At 41.8% G+C, this 19,223-nt stretch overlaps 1 protein-coding gene across 1 annotated transcript in view; it reads left to right on the top strand.

Moving 5' to 3' along the window:
* xpnpep3 (X-prolyl aminopeptidase 3, mitochondrial) overlaps positions 1–17,795 on the top strand; it is a 39,910-nt gene extending 22,115 nt beyond the window's left edge. Inside the window, exons 5-10 of the mRNA XM_060849407.1 lie at positions 179–241; positions 1,280–1,393; positions 3,600–3,685; positions 12,843–13,026; positions 14,056–14,176; positions 16,823–17,795. Of these exons, the coding sequence (XP_060705390.1) occupies positions 179–241; positions 1,280–1,393; positions 3,600–3,685; positions 12,843–13,026; positions 14,056–14,176; positions 16,823–16,986 (732 nt within the window). The 3' untranslated portion in view covers positions 16,987–17,795. The remainder of the gene's footprint in view (positions 1–178; positions 242–1,279; positions 1,394–3,599; positions 3,686–12,842; positions 13,027–14,055; positions 14,177–16,822) is intronic.
* The last annotated feature ends 1,428 nt before the right edge of the window (positions 17,796–19,223 follow it).

Below are 19,223 nucleotides of genomic sequence, written 5' to 3'. Positions count from 1 at the left end.
AGCTTGGGAGAAGGGGACAGCGTGTGCCAGTTTCGCTGCTGATGAGTCTCAAAAGTGTGTGTACTCATCCCAGTACTTTCAGTTTTGTAATTGTGTTGTTGTGTCGCAGTTGGACTGCATTTTGTACAAATTTTGCAATTGCTAAGGAGCTGATACAAGGCTGGCTGTTTATTTTCAGGCATTCATAAGCACAATGTTCTCAACCAAGGCTCCAGTTGACGAGGCCTATCTTTATGCAAAGGTAAGCAACAAAGTATGGATGCTTTCATAAACAGAAGCAGCCAAACCTCCTGGAGTAATATAACAATAAGTACGGGTGTCTTAGCAAATGTATTGAATCCGAGAGGGAGGGCAGCAGAGATTCACCACTGTGAATCCTGAGAGAATGGGTCTTTTTCTCTGGAGTTCAGGGGAGTAAAAAGTGATCTTATTGAAGCTTAGAAAATCCTTAAAGGGATAGAAAGAGTATATGAAGAAAGGATGTTTCCTCCAGGCTGTGTGTCTACAGCCAGGAGACAGTGTCTTAGAATAAAAGAACGGCCATTTAACACTAAGTGAGGAGGAAATTTTTTATGCAGAGGGTGATGAATCTTTGGAATTATTCATCCATCGGAGCAGGGGAAGCTCTGTCATTCAATCGGTTCAACACAAGGATTGATAAGCCTCTGGTTATTAATGGTTATAAAGAGTATGGGGATTGTGCTGGAATATGGTGTTGAGGCAGATGATCAACCATGACCTTTTATGGCAACGTAGGCTTGAGGGGCAGAATGGCCTACTCCTGCTCCTAAACCGAAAAAGTGAGAGTTAAAATAGGATTGTGTACTGTGCCTTGATTTCCACACGTTAAGCACAGCTAAAGAGCATAAAAATTGAACCACCAAGATAATAACATAACGGAAATAAAGTGGCTAATGTAGAGAAAGATTACAAAAGCTGGGAATCAGTGACGTGGTGAGCCAAGGTATTACATCATGATCTGATCCCCGGAGATCAGTTGTCACCTTGAAATATGGTTCTTTTATTGTATATTGTGTACACTTGTATACATAAGGGAGTGTTTGACTATCCACTGCAGGTTTACCATTGATAGACTCCCCAAGTTATACTTAATGAGGTGTTACAATTTTGTTTCAGGTAAATGCCTGTTATCTGCTTGTTATACTGAAAGTGCAGGAATACAATCCCGAAATGCGTTTACTTTCTGTATAATGTAGATGAAACACATCAGAGAGTAGTCTTTCATAACATGCCGTTCCGTAACACTTCTCAATTTTAGTTTGACTTTGAGTGTCGAGCTCATGGGGCGGACCTCTTGGCCTACCCTCCGGTGGTAGCTGGCGGCAATCGCTCCAATACACTGCATTATGTGAAAAATAACCAAATGGTTAAGGTAAGAATGTAGTCATTCCTTATTACTGGGGTCAGAATATTTGCTTTATCCTAAGGGCCATTCTTGGAGATTTCTAAAGGGTTACTTTTTGACTTTCAGAAGCTGCTTTTTCATTCTCACTAACTCCTTCATTAGGTGGGAAGCAGGCACATACCTATATTACCTTCTGTGTTTGTGTTTACATGTGGAGTACTTGGGATTCACAGAAACAGAATTAGAAGAATTCAATAGTATCCTCAATAATGATCAACCCTCCAATATACGTAAAGCCACAGCACACAAGGAAGGCTTACATTTCCGAGTTTTTAATTTGGCACAAGACAACAAAAGTTAGCAACAACACACACCTGATGATATAGCTGATTAATTTGCAACGAATTTATTACCTCTAACTTCAAGTGTCCAGTTAACTCGTTATTGACAGGTTGTCTTGACAGCCTCCTTCCCTCTCCCTTTTGTAGTCACTGCTTTCACTCCTGTCCCTTTTTAGTCACTCACATCTCACCTTGCCTGAAACACTCCTGCTTCTACTAGCCTCAGTCATTCATTGCTGTGTCTCACCTTCTCACTGCTCCTACAAGCCAAGGGTCTGTTTGTTTGCTGCGTTTGTCACTGATATGCTCACCACTGGGGAGAAACAGCCTGTGATTGTAGGAACAGTTCTATTCTAAATTCCTCAGTCACCATGATTAATCTTTCCCAAGCGATTTGATTACTTCTGGAGCAGAACTTCTGGAGCCACTCCCTTCTACTTTGATGCTGATGAAACAGAAGGGTAAATGTGCTCCTGCCATTGATCAGTGGTTACATATTGAGGAATTTCTGGTGATATCTCCAAGGTAAGGCTTTTGTTGGCTCCTGGGCTGGCAGCTCCCTCCTTTACTATACAACTCCATCCTTCAGTGTAGGGAAAATGGTGGCATAATGGTAATGTCACTGAACTAATAAATCCAGAACTCCAGCTAGTGGTCTGGGAATGTGGCTTCTTCATTGGTTACATTTGAATTCAATAAAAATCTAGAATAAAAGTTCTCCTCGTCGTGACCACATAACCACTTTCGGATGGTCGTCAAAACCTATCTGTTTCACTAATGACCTTTAGAGAAGGAAGTCTGCCATCCTTACCAGGCCTGGCCTATTCATGGCCCCAGATTCAAAGCCACATGGTTGAATCTTAACTGTTCTTTTGGTAATAAATGCCAGTCGAGGCAGTGACACCCAACTTCCGTGAACAAATGAAAAATCTTGAGTTTCTCTAATCATTCAAATGGGCATTTTGGCTGCTCCTCCAAACCCAAGCCCATCACTTTCTTCATCCTTTAACCTTTTCTTGTTATGCTCATCAAATGATGCCTCTTTGACAAAATATTTGGTCACCTGTCCTAACTCTCCTCATGAGGCTCAAACAAAGTTTGTTTGACAGCATTCCTATGAAATGCCTTGGGATACTTAACCACAACAAAAATACTGTATAAATAAAACTAATTATTCTAAGACAAGTTGCATAAACTAGTCTTATATTTCCTTGAGTGGAAATGGAAGTTTAAGGGCTGATCTAATTGAAGTATTTATGATGATTAAAAGAATTGGAGTGGGTGCTTTAGCAATGTGAACTTTTACGTGTGTTGTATCCCAGAACGAATGGTGATGGTAGAGGCTTTGATGTTCTTTGCAGGATGTGGCTGAACAGGAATCTAACTTGCTCTTATCACTTGCATGGTGGGGTAGAGGTGGAGGCTGGATTTGGGTTGTGTTGTGCATTGGCAGAGAGGGAGAGGCTGAATAGAGGTTGGGGGAAATGTTTGGGTGGGATGCTCCTCAAAGCAAAATGTGTGGACTCAATGGGCTGAATAGCTTGTTTCCAAGCTGCTGGGATGCTATGATCTACAGAAGAAATATTTCTGCTGATGGGGTAGCCTACAATGTAGAGACCTAACTTTAAAGGTAAAATGGCCCATACAAGAATGACATTAAAAAGCACTTCTTCACACAAAGGGAAGTAGAGTTCTGGAAATCTCTATTTCAGAATTGCTGTTGAGGCTGAGTGCTAATTGAAACTTTATTTTGTTTTATTGAGCAAGGTTGTTAGGGTTACAGATTCAAGGTGAGTTGGGATACACGTCTAGTGGAATGACAGAAAAGGTATGAGATGCTTTTGGCCTTACCTTACTCCTTTACTAACCCACTGACTTCACTCTCTTCCCAGGATGGTGAGATGGTGTTATTGGATGGCGGCTGTGAGTATTCCGGCTATGTCAGTGATGTCACTCGTGTCTGGCCTGTCAGTGGAAGGTGAGCCACAGAGTTTGGATCCACCCACTAACCCCACCCTCCCAACAGCCACATTATTTTAATATCGTGTCCACCATTTTTCTTAGCACTCTTTGAGAAAGGATTCCCTCACATGATGTTTCGATTTCAGCCACTTAAAACCTGCTTAAATGGAAATTGGGTCTTTATGCCAGTCCTGAACATGCCTGCATCCAATATGAACACACGTACAGTATAAGGCTTTGGGCTTGTCCACCATCTCAGGTAACTGTCAGTAATCTCATGGCATCATTTTGAAGAAAAAGAAGAGGGTCGTCTCCCCAATTCTGGGCAATATCAATCCCTCCACTAACATCACTCAAATATGAGGGTTGTTTTTTGTGGAATCTTGCTGTGAACAAATTAGTTGTTGTTTTTCTTGCATTACAATGATGACTATGCTTCATAGTGTTTTTAGTTGTTTGTAAAAGTGCCTAGGAACATGTTGAGGCTGTGCAAGATGCAGTATAAAGGTCAGACTTTATTTACTTGATGCTAGGTTAACTGAGTAATGGAGAACATGGGGTTTTTTTTGCAATATGGCTGAAGAACATTTTAATATTTGTTTAAAGGTGCACAATTAGTTCATTCCCCCTGCAAAGGTCTTTAAACTTCGTCAGATATTGCTCCCATGTCAGAGTCATTGAATTATAGAGATGTACAGCACGAAAACAGACCCTTTGGTCAAACCATCCATGCTGACCAGATATCCTAAATTAATCTAGTCCCATTTGCCAGTACTTAGCCTATATCCCTCTAAATCCTTCCTATTTATGTACCCATCCATGTGTCTTTTTTTTATAATATATTTTTATTTTAAGAAAAAATAGATTTTTAAATATTACAACAAATACAAAACAATGCAATTCAAAAAAGTACAAAAATAATACAAAACTAAACCCAAATAATAAAAAAAATTCCCCAACCCACCTTCCTATATGAGTGTATAAACATATATAGAGAGATATAAAATTTTTTAAAAACCTAAGCAAACTATTTAACTAACTAAATAAATACCTAACAACAAACAAATAAATAGTAATAACTCAGCCCAACCAAACAAAACACTCATACATTCACAGTTCCTCCTCCCTGGATATTGGACTCATGAAACACAATCATTACGGCTATATAAAAGCCCTTGTTAGTGTGGCAGATAAATCTGTGTCCAAGTATTTCAAAAAGGGTTGCCATGTCTTGTAAAAATTCTTGGTTTTGTGGTGTACCATATTTGTGAGAAAATCCAGGGGAATATGCTCCATAACAATCTACCGCCAACCCGACAGGCCTGGGGGGTTTTTGGATATCCAACCTAGCAAGATATTCTTCCTTGCACAGAACGCAGGGATATTGACAAGTTTTTTCTTACGCACGTCTGCAGGAACTACAATGGGTAGGCCCAAAAGGAGAGAAATAGGGTCCTTCTCCACCCCGACACCTAAAATCCTCTCCACTGCACCCACCACAGCGCTCCAATATGTTTGAAGCCTGTCACAAGACCAAAGACAATGGGTAAGAGTACCCGTACAGACTTTGCACTTGGGGCATGCTGATGATACACCTGGTTTAAATTTTGATAAACGGTCTGGGGTTAAGTGGACCCTGTGGAGAATCTTCAACTGTAAAGCATGGGTCCTATTACAAATTGATATCTTCGTTGCATTCTCCCAAATATCCTCCATGTCTCTGAAGAAACTTCAACACCCAGCTCTCTTTCCCACATCTTGCAGAGTCGATCAGACTCATCTGAGGTGGCACCCCCCAATTGGTGATATAGAGTACTGACAGAGAGTGTACTCTTAGCCCTTAGTACCCCTCTTTCTATGTCAGATTTGTAGGGGTCAGTCAAAAGTGTGGTCTTTTTTTGAATAAAATCCCTAACTTGAAAAAAAAAGAGGTCTCTATTAGGTAACTCATACTTCCGGACTAACTGATTAAAGGGCATCGTTACATCTCCCTCAAATAAATCACCCCTGCAAGATATACCCCTAGCTGCCCAACGTTTAAATCCTGAATCTATCATACCCGGTTGAAAACCCAGCAAACCTACTAAAAGTGTAAACAAAGATGTTTTGCCAATATTACCTTCCCTCTGCCAAATTGCCCTCCATGCTTTTACAGTATTGATGACTATTGGGTTATGGCAATATTCCCTACTGTCCTCACCTTGTCCAAAAACAGCAAACTGGTAAGGGGGCACCTTGCCTGGGAGGCTTCGATATCTAGCCATATTGAAAGAAGGTCCCTACAAACCCAATCACTCACATATGTCAAAAGCGAGCTTAATTGGTCATTTTTAATGTCCGGAAGGTCTATTCCCCCCAATCTGTGAGGCAACTGCAGTTTGGCTAATTTAATGAGGGGCCATTTATGGTGCCAGATATAGGAGCTGAACCAACTGTTCAGTCTCCTGAGTGTTTGTTTATTGAAAATCAGGGGGAGAATCCATATAGAGTATAGCAAATGAGGGAGAATATTCATCTTAATAAGTGCTACCCGATCCAACCATGAGACTGGAAGTGCCTCCCATCTTTGGAGATCTTGTTTAATTTTTCAAATATTTGAGTAAAATTGGCTTTTAACAGCCAATCCAGAACTGGAGTAATGAATATGCCCAAATACACAAACTCCCCCCCATGACCACCTAAGTGGGAATCTATAGTCACTCTCAAGAGCCAACTCATTCGTAAGACCACCCATAGGCATAGCCTCTGATTTAGCAAAATTAATCTTATACCCTGAAAAAGCGCCAAATGTGTGAATGCATTGTATCAGGCAAGGCACTGAGACTGCTGGATTTGTCAAGAAAATTAGAACATCGTCTGCATACAGCGAGAACTTATGTAATTTTGACCCCACTTCTGGAGCTGATATATTGAGATCCCCACGAATGGCCTCTGCCAACGGTTCAATCACCAATGTAAAAAGTAATGGTGAAATATTAAAATTGCTTGATCGTACCGCATTGGTAATGACCGCCGCGAGAGGTACACTGTAGAGAACCTTTACCCATCTTATGAAAACTTCGCCCAGACCAAACCGGTCTAAAGTATAGAAAAGGTACGGCCACTCAACTCGGTCAAATGCCTTCTCTGCATCTAAAGAAATCACCAATCCCAGTATTGACTGCTGTTGGCATGCTTGAATTAATTTAAGCAGCCTCTTAACATTATTAGAGGATCTGCGACCCTTTATGAAGCCCGTCTGATCCTCTTTAATAATAGAGGGTAACACAGCCTTCCAGATCCTTCCCTTTTTTAAGGATAAGTGAAATATTGGCCTCTCTCTGAGATGGTGGTAGACAATCATGACTGTATGAATCATTAAACATATTCAGCATCAGACCTGACAGTATACTTATAAATTCCTTATAGAATTCACTGGGAAGTCCGTCAGGACCGGGCGCCTTTCCACTCTGAAGCTGCCTCACAGCTTCCTGCACTTCTTGCTCTGATAATGGGGCATTGAGAAAGGACTGTTGTTCGGGAGTCACACCCGGAAGCTTCAGATCTCTAAAAAACTATTCCATTTTGGCCTGCCCCTCCTCACAATTCTCAGACTGATATAACTTAGAGTAGAATCTCTGGAACGCCACATTAATCTTTTTAGAATCACATGTTAGGTTCCCAGACCCTTCCCTAATCACTGTAATGGTTTGTGGGGCACTTCTCTTTCTGGCAAGGTATGCTAAGTATTTGCCTGGCTTGTCACCATGCTCGTATAACCTTTACTTTGCAAAAGCCAGCTCCTTCTTTGCTGTCTGCATGAGCACGGAATTTAGTGCAGACCGCAGTGCCGTAATCCTCTGTGGTTTGACCAACGAGGGTCTGTCAAAATAGGCCGTCTCGGCTGCCTTCAACCATGCTTCAAGGAGACGTTGCTGCTCACCCTTCTGCCGCTTCCTACTGGTGGAATATGAAATAACTAACCCTCTGGCATAAGCTTTGGCAGTTTCCCAGAGAACAGATGAGCTATCAACCGAGCCTATGTTGGTGTCTAGGAATGCCCGAAATTCCCTAGAGAAATACTCCACAAACGTACTGTCCATGAGAATAAAGGGGTCCATTTGCCAGTACTTTGAATCCACTGTAACATCCTTTATCTTAACCATGAGGTACACTGGAACATGATATTACCAAATGTACAGGATGCTTAAGATCCAGGGTTACCGCAGGGGTCAGAAAAAAATCAATCCTCATGTGACATCTATGTGGATTGGAGAAAAACGTGAAATCCCTACCTGTAGGGTGAAGACACCTCCAGACATCCACCAACCCTAATTACCCACACAAACCCAATAACTGTTTAGTTTGTGCAGAGGGTATCGAGGGACCTTTAGGCAACCCGTCTCCTGTGGGGGTCCATGATGCAGTTAAAATCTCCCCCTATAATGATGTGCCAAGACTTGAGACTTATCAGTTTAGAAAAAGCATCTACCGAGAATTTAAGAGGATGAGCTGGGGAACAATAAACATTTAAAATGTCATATTCTTCCCCATTTATCAAGGCTTTAAAAATTACAAACCTCCCGTATGTGACTTTAACACATTCCAACAATTTAAATGAGAGATTTTTCCTCACCAATATAACCACTTCCCTACTTCTGGTATTAAATGATGAAAAATAAACTCGGTCAAAGCCATTCTGCTGTAATTTCAGATGCTCCTTGTCATCCAAATGTGTCTCCTGTAACAAAGCAATATCCACCTTCTCCTTTCTAAGACTCAAGAGTACCTTCTTCCTCTTAATTGATGAGTGGCTTCCCTTGATATTCCAGGTACACCATTTAATCAAATCATTAGCCATAATCTTCTGCAATTACATTTACATTCCAGAGAGGAGGAACCTGAACCACAAATTGCTGAGCCTTAGTGTCGCATGGTCCACCAAATATAAAAACTACACAAACTAAAACCACTACATTTAACAAACATACAAAATTATTAAAAACAAAAAAACAACAAAAAACAAACCAACATATAAAGCGCCAATATTGCTGAGTAGGGGAACTCACCCCCTACCCAGAGGGGGCAACTACCCATCCCGAACTGCCCATAAATAGGCATCTAACCATCTCAACCACCTTCACTTCTCCCAGCTAGAGCCGCATCGCAAGCACAAGCTAAAAAGAATAAACACCCCATAGAATATCAATAGAAATTTTAAAAAATTATTTTATTTAAGAAAAGGGGAATAAATAACCTACCTATCCTTTGGTATGTTCTAACTTAGGAATTTAAAGTGTACATCTTAACCACTGTCAGACATAGTTTAAACTAAATTATTATCAAAAGAGGAAAAAAAGGGGGAAAAACAAAGCTCCAACCGGATGTCCTGCATTTCTTTTACAGAATGATCAACACATACCCAAGCAACAATATTTATACATACTACAATTGTTTAAATTAGGTTAGTTTGTCCACAAAGTCTCTTGCCTTCTCCGTTGTGTCAAAGAGATGCATGGATCCATCTAAGGTGATCCGAAGCACTGCCGGATATCTCAGGGAGTACTGAGTCCCAAGCTCCTTCAATCTTCTCTTAGCACCATCATACGATTTTCGTTTCTGGATCACCGCCACTGAAAGGTCCTGAAAAAACATGATCTTAGACCCCTTGTAAATTAGGGCCTTTGGATCCTTCCCTTGGAGTCTGGAAGCCTCCGTGACTCCCTCCTTATCCCGGTAATGATGGAATCACACCAGGAAAGGACGAGGATGTTGACCCAGACCCGACCTCCATGCTGTGACCGGTGAGCCCTCTCTATCTTCAATCCTCTCATGCCAGTCTCCAAGTCAAGGAATTTCAGAAGCCAATCTTCAACAAATTCTGCAGGTCACTCATCTTCCTTCCCCTCAGGCAGACCGATGATCCGAAAGTTTTTTCTCCTGCCCCTGTTTTCCAGATCATCCACTTGGTCATGCAAATTACAAACCTGCGTCTTCAGGGCTTGGATCTCATCCTTAATGAACTGGCATCAGCTTCCACCACTGTGACCCTGTCCTCCACCTCATTCGTCCTCTTCTCCAGCTCTCCCAACTGCTGCTCATATTTCTGCAGCATGAGAGAGACTGGAGCCAGCTTCTCTTCAATCTGTTTCCCCAACATCTCGCGAGATTTCGAGAGCTGGTTCACTAGGTCCTGGAGAGTAATCGGCTCCGAGGCTGCTGCAGACCCGGCCTCGGATGCTCCCCCTCCCTTTTTAGGTATCTCTGAACAGCTGAAAATACAGGTAAGTCATTTTTTAAAATGTTTCTTGGGGCTCCACATTCTTTCCAACGCCCCAAAAAGTCCCGATGACCTGGGTTGGGTGGGTTAAAGGATCGTCCTGCTCCTGCTGCGATGCGAAGCTCTGCAGTGTGATCATCTCAGATCGCCGCCATCTTAGATCCCCCCCAGGTGTCTTTTAAATGTTGTAATCATACCAGCCTCCACCCCTTCCCCTGGCACTGTCCTTGGTTGTATGCTATTAATTGTCACAACCAATGTTTTACCTTGCTTTCATAGTCATCTTTACTGGCTGGGAAACAGAACATCTCTTCTCTATTTATTCTCTGTCTTCTCTGTTCAATCGATGGCAACAGAAGTTCAATAGCGTCAAAACAAGGTGTCCTTATGTAACTGATTCTTTACTGCAGTCATAATATCTCTTTATTTGTGCGACTACTTCAACAATTGGATTGTAACAAACAATCACTTCTCAAGAGCACTCATTTGACAGATATTTCAGAGTGCTTCTCAGAAGATGTTTCTGCTCTGCAAGCTCCTTTGTTACTGCACCTAATAGGAGTCCTTAGTGCCTGCTTTAGCTGTACAAATGAGCTTCAATTGCCCTTCTGGTGTTTACTGATGAAAAAGTAACTGCTCACACTGCAGTAAATCACTTAGAGACCACAATACCTTATTTAGAACTCAGTAGTCCACATAAGAAGGTTCAGCACCAAGTCTCTGCCAAGAGAGTAGTAGAGCCACACTCACCCATCAGGAACACTAAATAAAAGAGAGAGAATCTCATCTAGTATTTCCTGTCCCATTTCCAATCCCTAGCTCTGGAATGTACATGTGTCAAGATGGATAGGATCAAATTCTTGTCATGATTCTGTTGAATAGTGGATGTTCATTGTGTGGGAGAAAACACAAGGAATCTTGAGGTACAGATGGCTGCTGCTGTCTGTGAAACTAACTTCAGCCTCATAGTGTATACAGGGGAGGAATGGGATCTTCTCTACTGCAATTAATCAGCACGCGCGTATATATATATATATATAAAAAATATATATATGTACATACACATACACACAAGCACAGATTATGCATTTCAGCCCAACAAGTCCACACCAATGTTGGTGTTTCTCCGACCTGATAAATACATGTGCTGTTCCTTCCTCTCTCATTTGCTTATTTACTTTCTTAAATGCATCTAAGGTGCCTCAACTACTGAAGTTCCACATTCTAACTACATTGTCCATTTCTTCTGACTTCATTATTGGATTTATTAACGGCTGTCTTATTTTTATGGCTTGTAGTTTTGTACACAAGTGGAAACATCTTCTCTACATCTACTATCTCAAAGTCCTTATAATTAAAAGCTTAAATCTTCCATTGGCCTTCTCTTTTTTTAGCAAAGCAGCCCCAGTCTATCAAGTTTTGCCTGATTCATATATCTTCTCAACTCTGGGAGGGTGGCTTCCTTGGAAATGTTTTTTTCCCCCTTCTTTAGGGGCAAATCCTTTTAATAATATGGAGACCAAAACCAAACACAGTCTAGTTTAATGAAGGATCCATACAAGTTTAATGTGACCATCCCACTTTTCAATTATATCTCTGTAGAAAATATGGAATAAAAGTGTATAAATAAAATGTAATTAATTTTTTTTCCTAAAGAGCCCTCTGCTTGAACTAACCTTAAGCAAAGGTCTGATGGTTAATATTTAAAGCACATCCAAAGAGGAGTCATTTTCTACTTGAAATATTAACTCCTGTTTCTCTCTCCACAAATGCTGCCAGACCTGCTGAGTTTCTCTAGCACTTTGTTTTTATTTCAAGTTCCCAGCATCTGCAGTAGTTTGCTTTGTCATCCTTAAATTGCAGGTTTGTCCCTCAGAAGCAGTCCTACTTAAAGACACTGCATGAAGTTGGTATTATAAGGGATGAAGTTGAGTCAATGTGTTGGAAAGGCAACATGTGATGATGCATAAAGCAGATGGCGAAAAGTCAAGGCTGCCTTTACACATATGATGATTTCATGACCAATGGAAATGAAAGCTGCTAAAGGTCAATGCATATTGTGGACGAGTGGGTGACAGTGATGATCTGAAAGCTCCTAACTTCACCAGTAGTCATGCAACCTTCAAGCAATGCAAAACAAGCAAGGAGAAACACTTCCAAAAGTGTTTGTGTACAGTTGCATTTCATATAGTTTGAAAATTGAAAAGGCTGGTTTAAAACTTATGTGTGAGGAAATTATTTGGAATTTTGTTCCAGAGCATGAGTTAAAGAGAGTGACTAAATGGGGAACTTATCATAGCAAATAGTGTAGAAGCACATAAAAGAAAAAGCAATGGATGAATATGCTGGTGGGATGAGCTGAAGTAAATTGGATGAAGTTCATGTGGAGCATGAACACTGGCATGGATGTGTTAGGATAAATAGCCTGCTTCCCTTTGGTACAGAGTCATAGAGATGTGCAGCACGTAAGCAGACCCTTCGGTCCAACTCGTCCATGCTGACCAGATATTCCAACCTAATCAAGTCCCATTTGCCAGCATTTGGCCCATATCCCACAAAACCCTTCCTATTCATAGACCCATCCAGATGCCTTTTATATGTTGTAATTGTACCAACCTCCACTACTTCCTCTGGCAGCTAATTCCATACACGCACCACCCTTTGTGTGAAAATGTTGCCCTTTGGATCCCTTTTATAACTTTCCCCTATTGCCCTAAACCAATGCCCTCTAATTCTGAACTCTCCCACCCAAGGGAAAAGACTTTGTCTATTTATCCTATCCATTCCCCCCCAAGATTTTATAAACTCTATAAGGTCGCAATTCTCCTAAACTGCCTCCTGTGAAAATGTGTGACATGTAAAACCTTGCTGACATGCTGTTGGAAACTCCTGAGACTTACTTGCTTTGTTGCAGATTCACAGAACCTCAAGCTGAGCTGTACCAGACCGTCCTTGATGTACAGAAGTCCTGCCTAAGCCTCTGCATTCCGAGTATCAGTCTGGAAAATATCTACACTTTCATGCTGACCACCCTCGGACAAAAGCTGAAAGACATAGGGATCCTGCAGAAGAACTCTAACCAGAATGATGCTTACAAGGTTAACACCGAGCACTGGCACATTTATAGCCTATAGGATAAGCTCACTGAGTTTGTAAAATGTTAACTTGCAAAGGTTTTGCATGGAGGAGAGGGTAGCGTAGCAGTCATGTCACTGATGCAGTAATCCAAAGGTGCCAGGGTAATTCTCTGTGGACACTGGTTCAAATCCCACCACTGCAACTGATGGAAATAAATAATAAACTTCTTCACTTTAAGATGTAGCAATGTGTTTTAGAATTAATAAAATATTTTTGAAATGTATTCAGTGTTTTGAAGCCAGCAAAGTTCAAGCAGAAATGTCAGCAGGATTGAGTTTCAACCTAGGAGCTCTGTCCCCTTCCCTTACTTTAACAATTAGACATGGTTTAGACATCATTTAATTGGTAACATTCCTGTTACTGAGTCACGAGAGTTCACTGTAGGGCTTGAGCACGAACATCAAGGCTGATACTCCACTGCACTGCTGACAGAGTACTGCACTGTCAGAGGTGCTGTTTTCCCGCTGAAACATGAAACCAAGGCCCTACATCGCTGGATGTAAAAGATCCCTTGGCACTATTTCAAGGAAGATCGGGGGAGTTGTCCCATTAATCCCTAAATCTACATCACAAATTCACATCATCCGACCATTATGATTTGCTGTTTTGTGAGTTTGCTGAATGTCGTGCTTCCTTCATCACAACCAGATTCAAATATATTTTATTAGCAGTAAAGCCCATTGAGACATTCAGATTTTGTGAAATAAAAATTATATAAATGCAAGTTGTTCTTTTTCTTTTCCTATACCCATGCTGCATTTTGGGACTTGAGCATGTAAATTGCACTTTTAAAAGTGCCATCTATCAAATGATAAATTATTGCAAGGTTCTGTTTGTGGGGACACAAAGAAGGGCAGGACCAACATTTATGCCACTAAGGGAATCTCCCTACTTTTTTTTTAGAAAATTATAGCATATATTGGACAAAGAGATTTCTCTATTGTCATTGCTCTATTGTCATTGAGCAGAGTTCTGTTCTATCCCTGCAGGCTGCTGTGAATTATTGCCCGCACCACGTTGGACATTATCTAGGGATGGATGTCCATGACACGCCAGGCATCTCCCGGTCCATTGCCCTCCAGCCTGGGATGGTGGTGACAATTGAACCTGGTAAGAAACAATTGTCCAACTGTAAGTTTGAAAAGCTGAGTCCTGCACATAAGGTCAGCGATTAGGTTGAACGCCTGACAACTAGTTTTTGCCTTGTGCTAAATTTGAACTGCTGTTCTGACAATCATAGCCCATTATTTGGACATCTGACACACCCATTCACTTCAGGTAACAACCTTGGTGCATTTACTAACAAGAAAGCATACTTATCGAAATGTCTGCCGGTCTCTCTGTCAGACGTTTTCTATTTGTTAGTCTAGGGTCGATTTAATAATGTCCATGAACCACAACAAGCAGGACCTATGATCAAAGCTCCAGCAAAGTCTCCCAATAAGAACACCATTTTTCCAGCAAAATGTTAACTAATAATACCGCTAAAATATTTTGTCCTCCCTCCTTCATTGACGTCTTCGTGTGGCCTAAAGTAATCAGTTACATGTCAAATATGTCACATCTGTTCTGATGATGCCATCTTTAACAGGGCTGTTCCCAAAATATCTTCCTTTTTCCTCAACTAAGGATTCTGCCCCACTGTGGTTGACAGGGCCCACTGCCATATCTGACCCATTTGTGCCATATCTGCCCTTGCCCCATTCCTCTCCATCACAGAACAACAACTTGTCCTTAATTTACATTCTACCAGCCTCTGCATTCAAAGAATCATCCTCCATCATTTCTGTCACCTCCATTAGAATACCACAACCAAGCACTTCTTCCCCTCCTCTCCCTTGGCAGTATTTTGTAAGGACCATTTCCCCGCCATACCCTGGCCCATTCATCCTTTACTCTAAGCACGTCTTCACTCCCCTGTGGCACCATACCATGCACTTGTCCTTTTACCTCTACCCACCTCTCTCCCCCCACCAACCTCACTGTCCAAGGCTCCAACACAAACCTCCAGGCGAAGCAGTGATTTGCTTGTACTTCTTTCACTCTTGACTACTGCATTCGCTGCTCAAAGTGCAGGCTTCTTGGCATTGACAAGATCAAACGCAGCCTAAGTGACCGCTTTGCAGGACACCTCAGCGCAGTCCATAAGATGATCCCAACCTTCCAGCTGCTTGCCATTTCAATATAGCATCTTGCTTTCATGCTAATATTTCCTCGACATGCTGCATTGTTCCAGCATGCTGCATTGTTCCACATGCTGCATTGTTCCACATGCTGCATTGTTCCAGCATGCTGCATTGTTCCACATGCTGCATTGTTCCACATGCTGCATTGTTCCAGCATGCTGCATTGTTCCACATGCTGCATTGTTCCAGCATGCTGCATTGTTCCAGCATGCTGCATTGTTCCACATGCTGCATTGTTCCAGCTGCTGCATTGTTCCAGCATGCCATTTTCCACTGAGGCACTTTACAGTCTTCTGAAATTAACATTGAGTTCAACAACTTCAGACCATGAACACTGACCTCTATGTTGATTATACTCCCTTCTGCTCTCTCCTATCTTCCCCTCTTCCCCCATTCCTTATCAATCGTCATGCTTTTAACACCTACCATGACACTTACTGTTCATCTATGTTTACCCTGTGATCCTATTAGTATTCCCTTTGCCTTTTGCTGTGGGCTCCCTCACCATCATTTCCACTTACTCCTCCACTCCCCTTTGTCAACAGCATGAAACCCATAATTTTCGTGCCCCCTTCAGTTCTGAAGACAAGTCCTCTTATACTCGAAACATTATCTCTGTTTCTCTCTCTCTAGATTTCCCTAGCACTTTCTACATTGCCATTCCTTCACTGTTGCTGGATCAAAATCCTGGACCCCATTCCTAATAGCACTATAGATATCCTTACACCACATGGTTCAAGAAGGTGGCCCACTATAATTTTATCAAAGGTAATTAGGGATAAGCAGTAAGCATTGGTCTCGTCAGTGAGGTCCATATCCCACAAATGAATTAACGTAAGAGTATTAAAAAATACTTCGAGACAATGGTTACCTAAAGATGTTGTCCATACTAATCACCCCAGCCCTCGTAAACAACTACTCAAATCAATATGATTGTAGATCAATTGGACCAGTCCGGAAGGTCACAGACCCTTTACCCCCTTTGCCTGTCATTCATCTTCAAACATCATCCACAAACATCAGGGATGATTGTCGAATGTAAGCCTGTTACCCCATTTAGTTCTATAAAGACCTCCACGTCTTCAGCCTCCTTACTTTAAACCACTTGATATCTTTGCCATCTTCTGTTTAAGGCAATTATATCGTAAGAGGCCTTTTCTAGGCACCTTCTGAAACGTTTTCCCTGATACTTTGCCAGCCTTCCCAAGTTTTAGCCTCTTTGCTTGAGGGTGCTGCCTGCAAATTGTTTGAATATCTTGATCTACACCTTAAAACTTCCAATGAAAGAAGTGCCAGAGTTAATCACTTTCTGCCTGTTTTATTTTCTTTTTTCCTCTCTCATTCTCACTCTCCCTTACTCACTTCACTCTCCCCCTTCTTCCTTTCTTTCAGGAAAACATCCACCTTTGCAAAAGTCACTTTGAAATTGGCCCTTTGCTATGTGAGATGCTAACCCACAACTTTTCATGTACTCTTGCTTATGCTGCCATAAGTGGCCATTTTACTTCAAAGCTTGACCTTTACTATGCAACTAATAAATTTGCTTTTGGGATCTTTCATTCCACTACAGGAATCTACATCCCAGAACATGACACATCAGCTCCTTCAAGATTCCGAGGAATGGGAATTCGGATTGAGGATGACGTTTTGATAACAGAAGAGGGGCCAATTGTTCTGTCTGCAGATTGTCCCAAGGAATTACACGAATTAGAACAAATTTGGGCTGACCGTTAACAAGCAGCCCTTGCGCTGATGCCTCCATAATTTATAATGAACTGCTGTAAGTGACAAGAAGAGTCCCAATTATTCCAGCATCTCCATTCAATGTCATAACTCTGCATGACATATTGCGATGCCAGCATATCCCAGTATTTTATTCTGTCCAGATATGTAAAACCCTGAATAGTATTTATCTATCCTCCAGGACAGAAGATTGTACAACAAAATACTGGAACAATACTTGAAAACTTTTATTTTAACTAAAATGATGGGCAAAGATTGGCCGGTGAATCGCACCTGTGCTACACAGACACGGAATAACCAAGCACCTTGCCCCCGAGTAACAGCCAGGTGTGAGATGAACACCCTTGGCCAAATTGGAATCTAAACATGGAACATTTCCTCTCTGACTTCAGATTTCAGGAGATGATGGTTACTATGCGGCACACCCAGCACTCCACCTAGATTCACACTCTGATATCAACTACAGCTAGGAACTCATTTGGCTCCCCTTTGAACATTTGGTGTTGATCGTCACAAACCTTCAACTCCCTTCAAACTCTTTTCTATAGAACAGAATTTTTTTAATATATCGTAATCTCTCCCAAGTGTTATCTTGGCAAATGACAGCTAGTTTCTGACCTCAACTGTTTAAAACCCTGTGCTGGTGATGTGTGTAATTGAAAGCTGCTATGGTGCTGAGCTGTACTGAGTGGAAATGTCTGTTTAAAGCTGGCAGAATGATGTCATGTGCTGCCATCGGGTCATTAAATCTGGCTGTTGTACTACTGGACTAGAGAAATAAAAATCAATCAGGATTACCATTCTGGATCCAAGACTACTGTTCCCTCTAACATCTGTTTGATGTCTGCAGCTGCTTGTTGCACTGAAGGGTCCATTTGAATTTAAGATGCATCTTAAAGAGAATGTTTCTTGTATGTGGCCTGTTTACTCTCTGCGCTGCATATTCCTGTGTTGCCATCTGTTGCTTGCATCCATGCTATAAATTTTGTGTTTGTGGTTAGTTCAGAAAGGTTGTGATATCTTTCTAAGTGAACAACTCTTCAGAAGCTACCATCTTGTGGTGAAGGGACAATTGAATTGGGTGCTAAAAGTCATTTGGGGCTTCTGTCAGGAGATGAAGGATCTTCTTTTTAAATGCAGCTGTAGAAGCAATGCGGGTTATTGTCCATTGGTATCTACTTGTATACATATTCGAGAGTCCAAAATATTTAAATGTGACTGTGGTTTAACATGCCTATATGTCAATATATCGATCTAACATGCCATAATTTAGTGCGTCAGTAATATTTTTCATTAAATAACTGATTCTTTAAGCAACCTTTCATTCCAGTAAATTAATAATCAAGATTAAAATTCTTAAGCGGGGGGATCCAAGATGGCGGCGGCCCAGCAAGTCTGAATCTACAGTGCCCTTTCCAAGACTTGGGCAAAGTGGGTCACCCACCCCCACCACACTCACTAAATCATATAAAATAGCTTTTATTTAATGTAATTAGTTGTTTAGTATTAAATTTAAATAATCTAATCTTCAGTAAAAATGACTAAAGGGAAGAAAGCCCGCAGCTCTCAGCAAGCAGGAACCCCTCCCCCACCCTCTCCAGCTGCAGCAGAGGCGTCCACGGCCGCCCCGGGGGACTTACCTACAGTAACAAGCCTTGTAGAACTGATCTCCAAACTGGATGAGAAGATCGACGCTTTTATCGAAGAATCCCGAAATCGATGGGACTCACTCTTGGCCACGCTGCAGAAGCACGACCGAGACATCCAGGGAATCGAACGCCGAGTTGGAGGGGCGGAGTTAAAGGCCGCGACCTCCGAAACTGCAGCTCAATCGGCCGTGGATCGGGTCCGGACTCTCGAACAGTGAGTCCGGACCTTAGAGAATTACATCGACGACCTCGATAATTGAGGTCGCCGAAAAAATATTCATTTGCTGGGCCTTCCCGAACGGGAAGAGGAAGGCCGGCTTGCAGCATTCCTCGAACAGTGGCTGCCACAACTTTTGAAGCTGGAGGCTGGATCAGGCCAGGTATGGGTGGAATGGGCCTACCGGGTCGCAATACGTGGGCCCGGCTCGAACCAGCGCCCACGCCCGGTCCTGTTCCGGCTGCAGAGCTATAAAGAGAGGCAAATACTCCTAGAAGCTTCTAGAAATCTTGGAAAAGACCCCCAAGCTATGATCTATAAAGGATCCAAGATCATGCTATTCCAGGACTTTTCCCCAGTTC

The sequence above is a fragment of the Hemiscyllium ocellatum genome, chromosome 33 (assembly GCF_020745735.1).
Source record: "Hemiscyllium ocellatum isolate sHemOce1 chromosome 33, sHemOce1.pat.X.cur, whole genome shotgun sequence".
In the NCBI taxonomy this organism is placed as follows: domain Eukaryota; kingdom Metazoa; phylum Chordata; class Chondrichthyes; order Orectolobiformes; family Hemiscylliidae; genus Hemiscyllium; species Hemiscyllium ocellatum.
The sequence above is the reverse complement of the archived record's forward strand: the minus strand, read 5'-3'. Positions and strand labels throughout refer to the sequence as shown.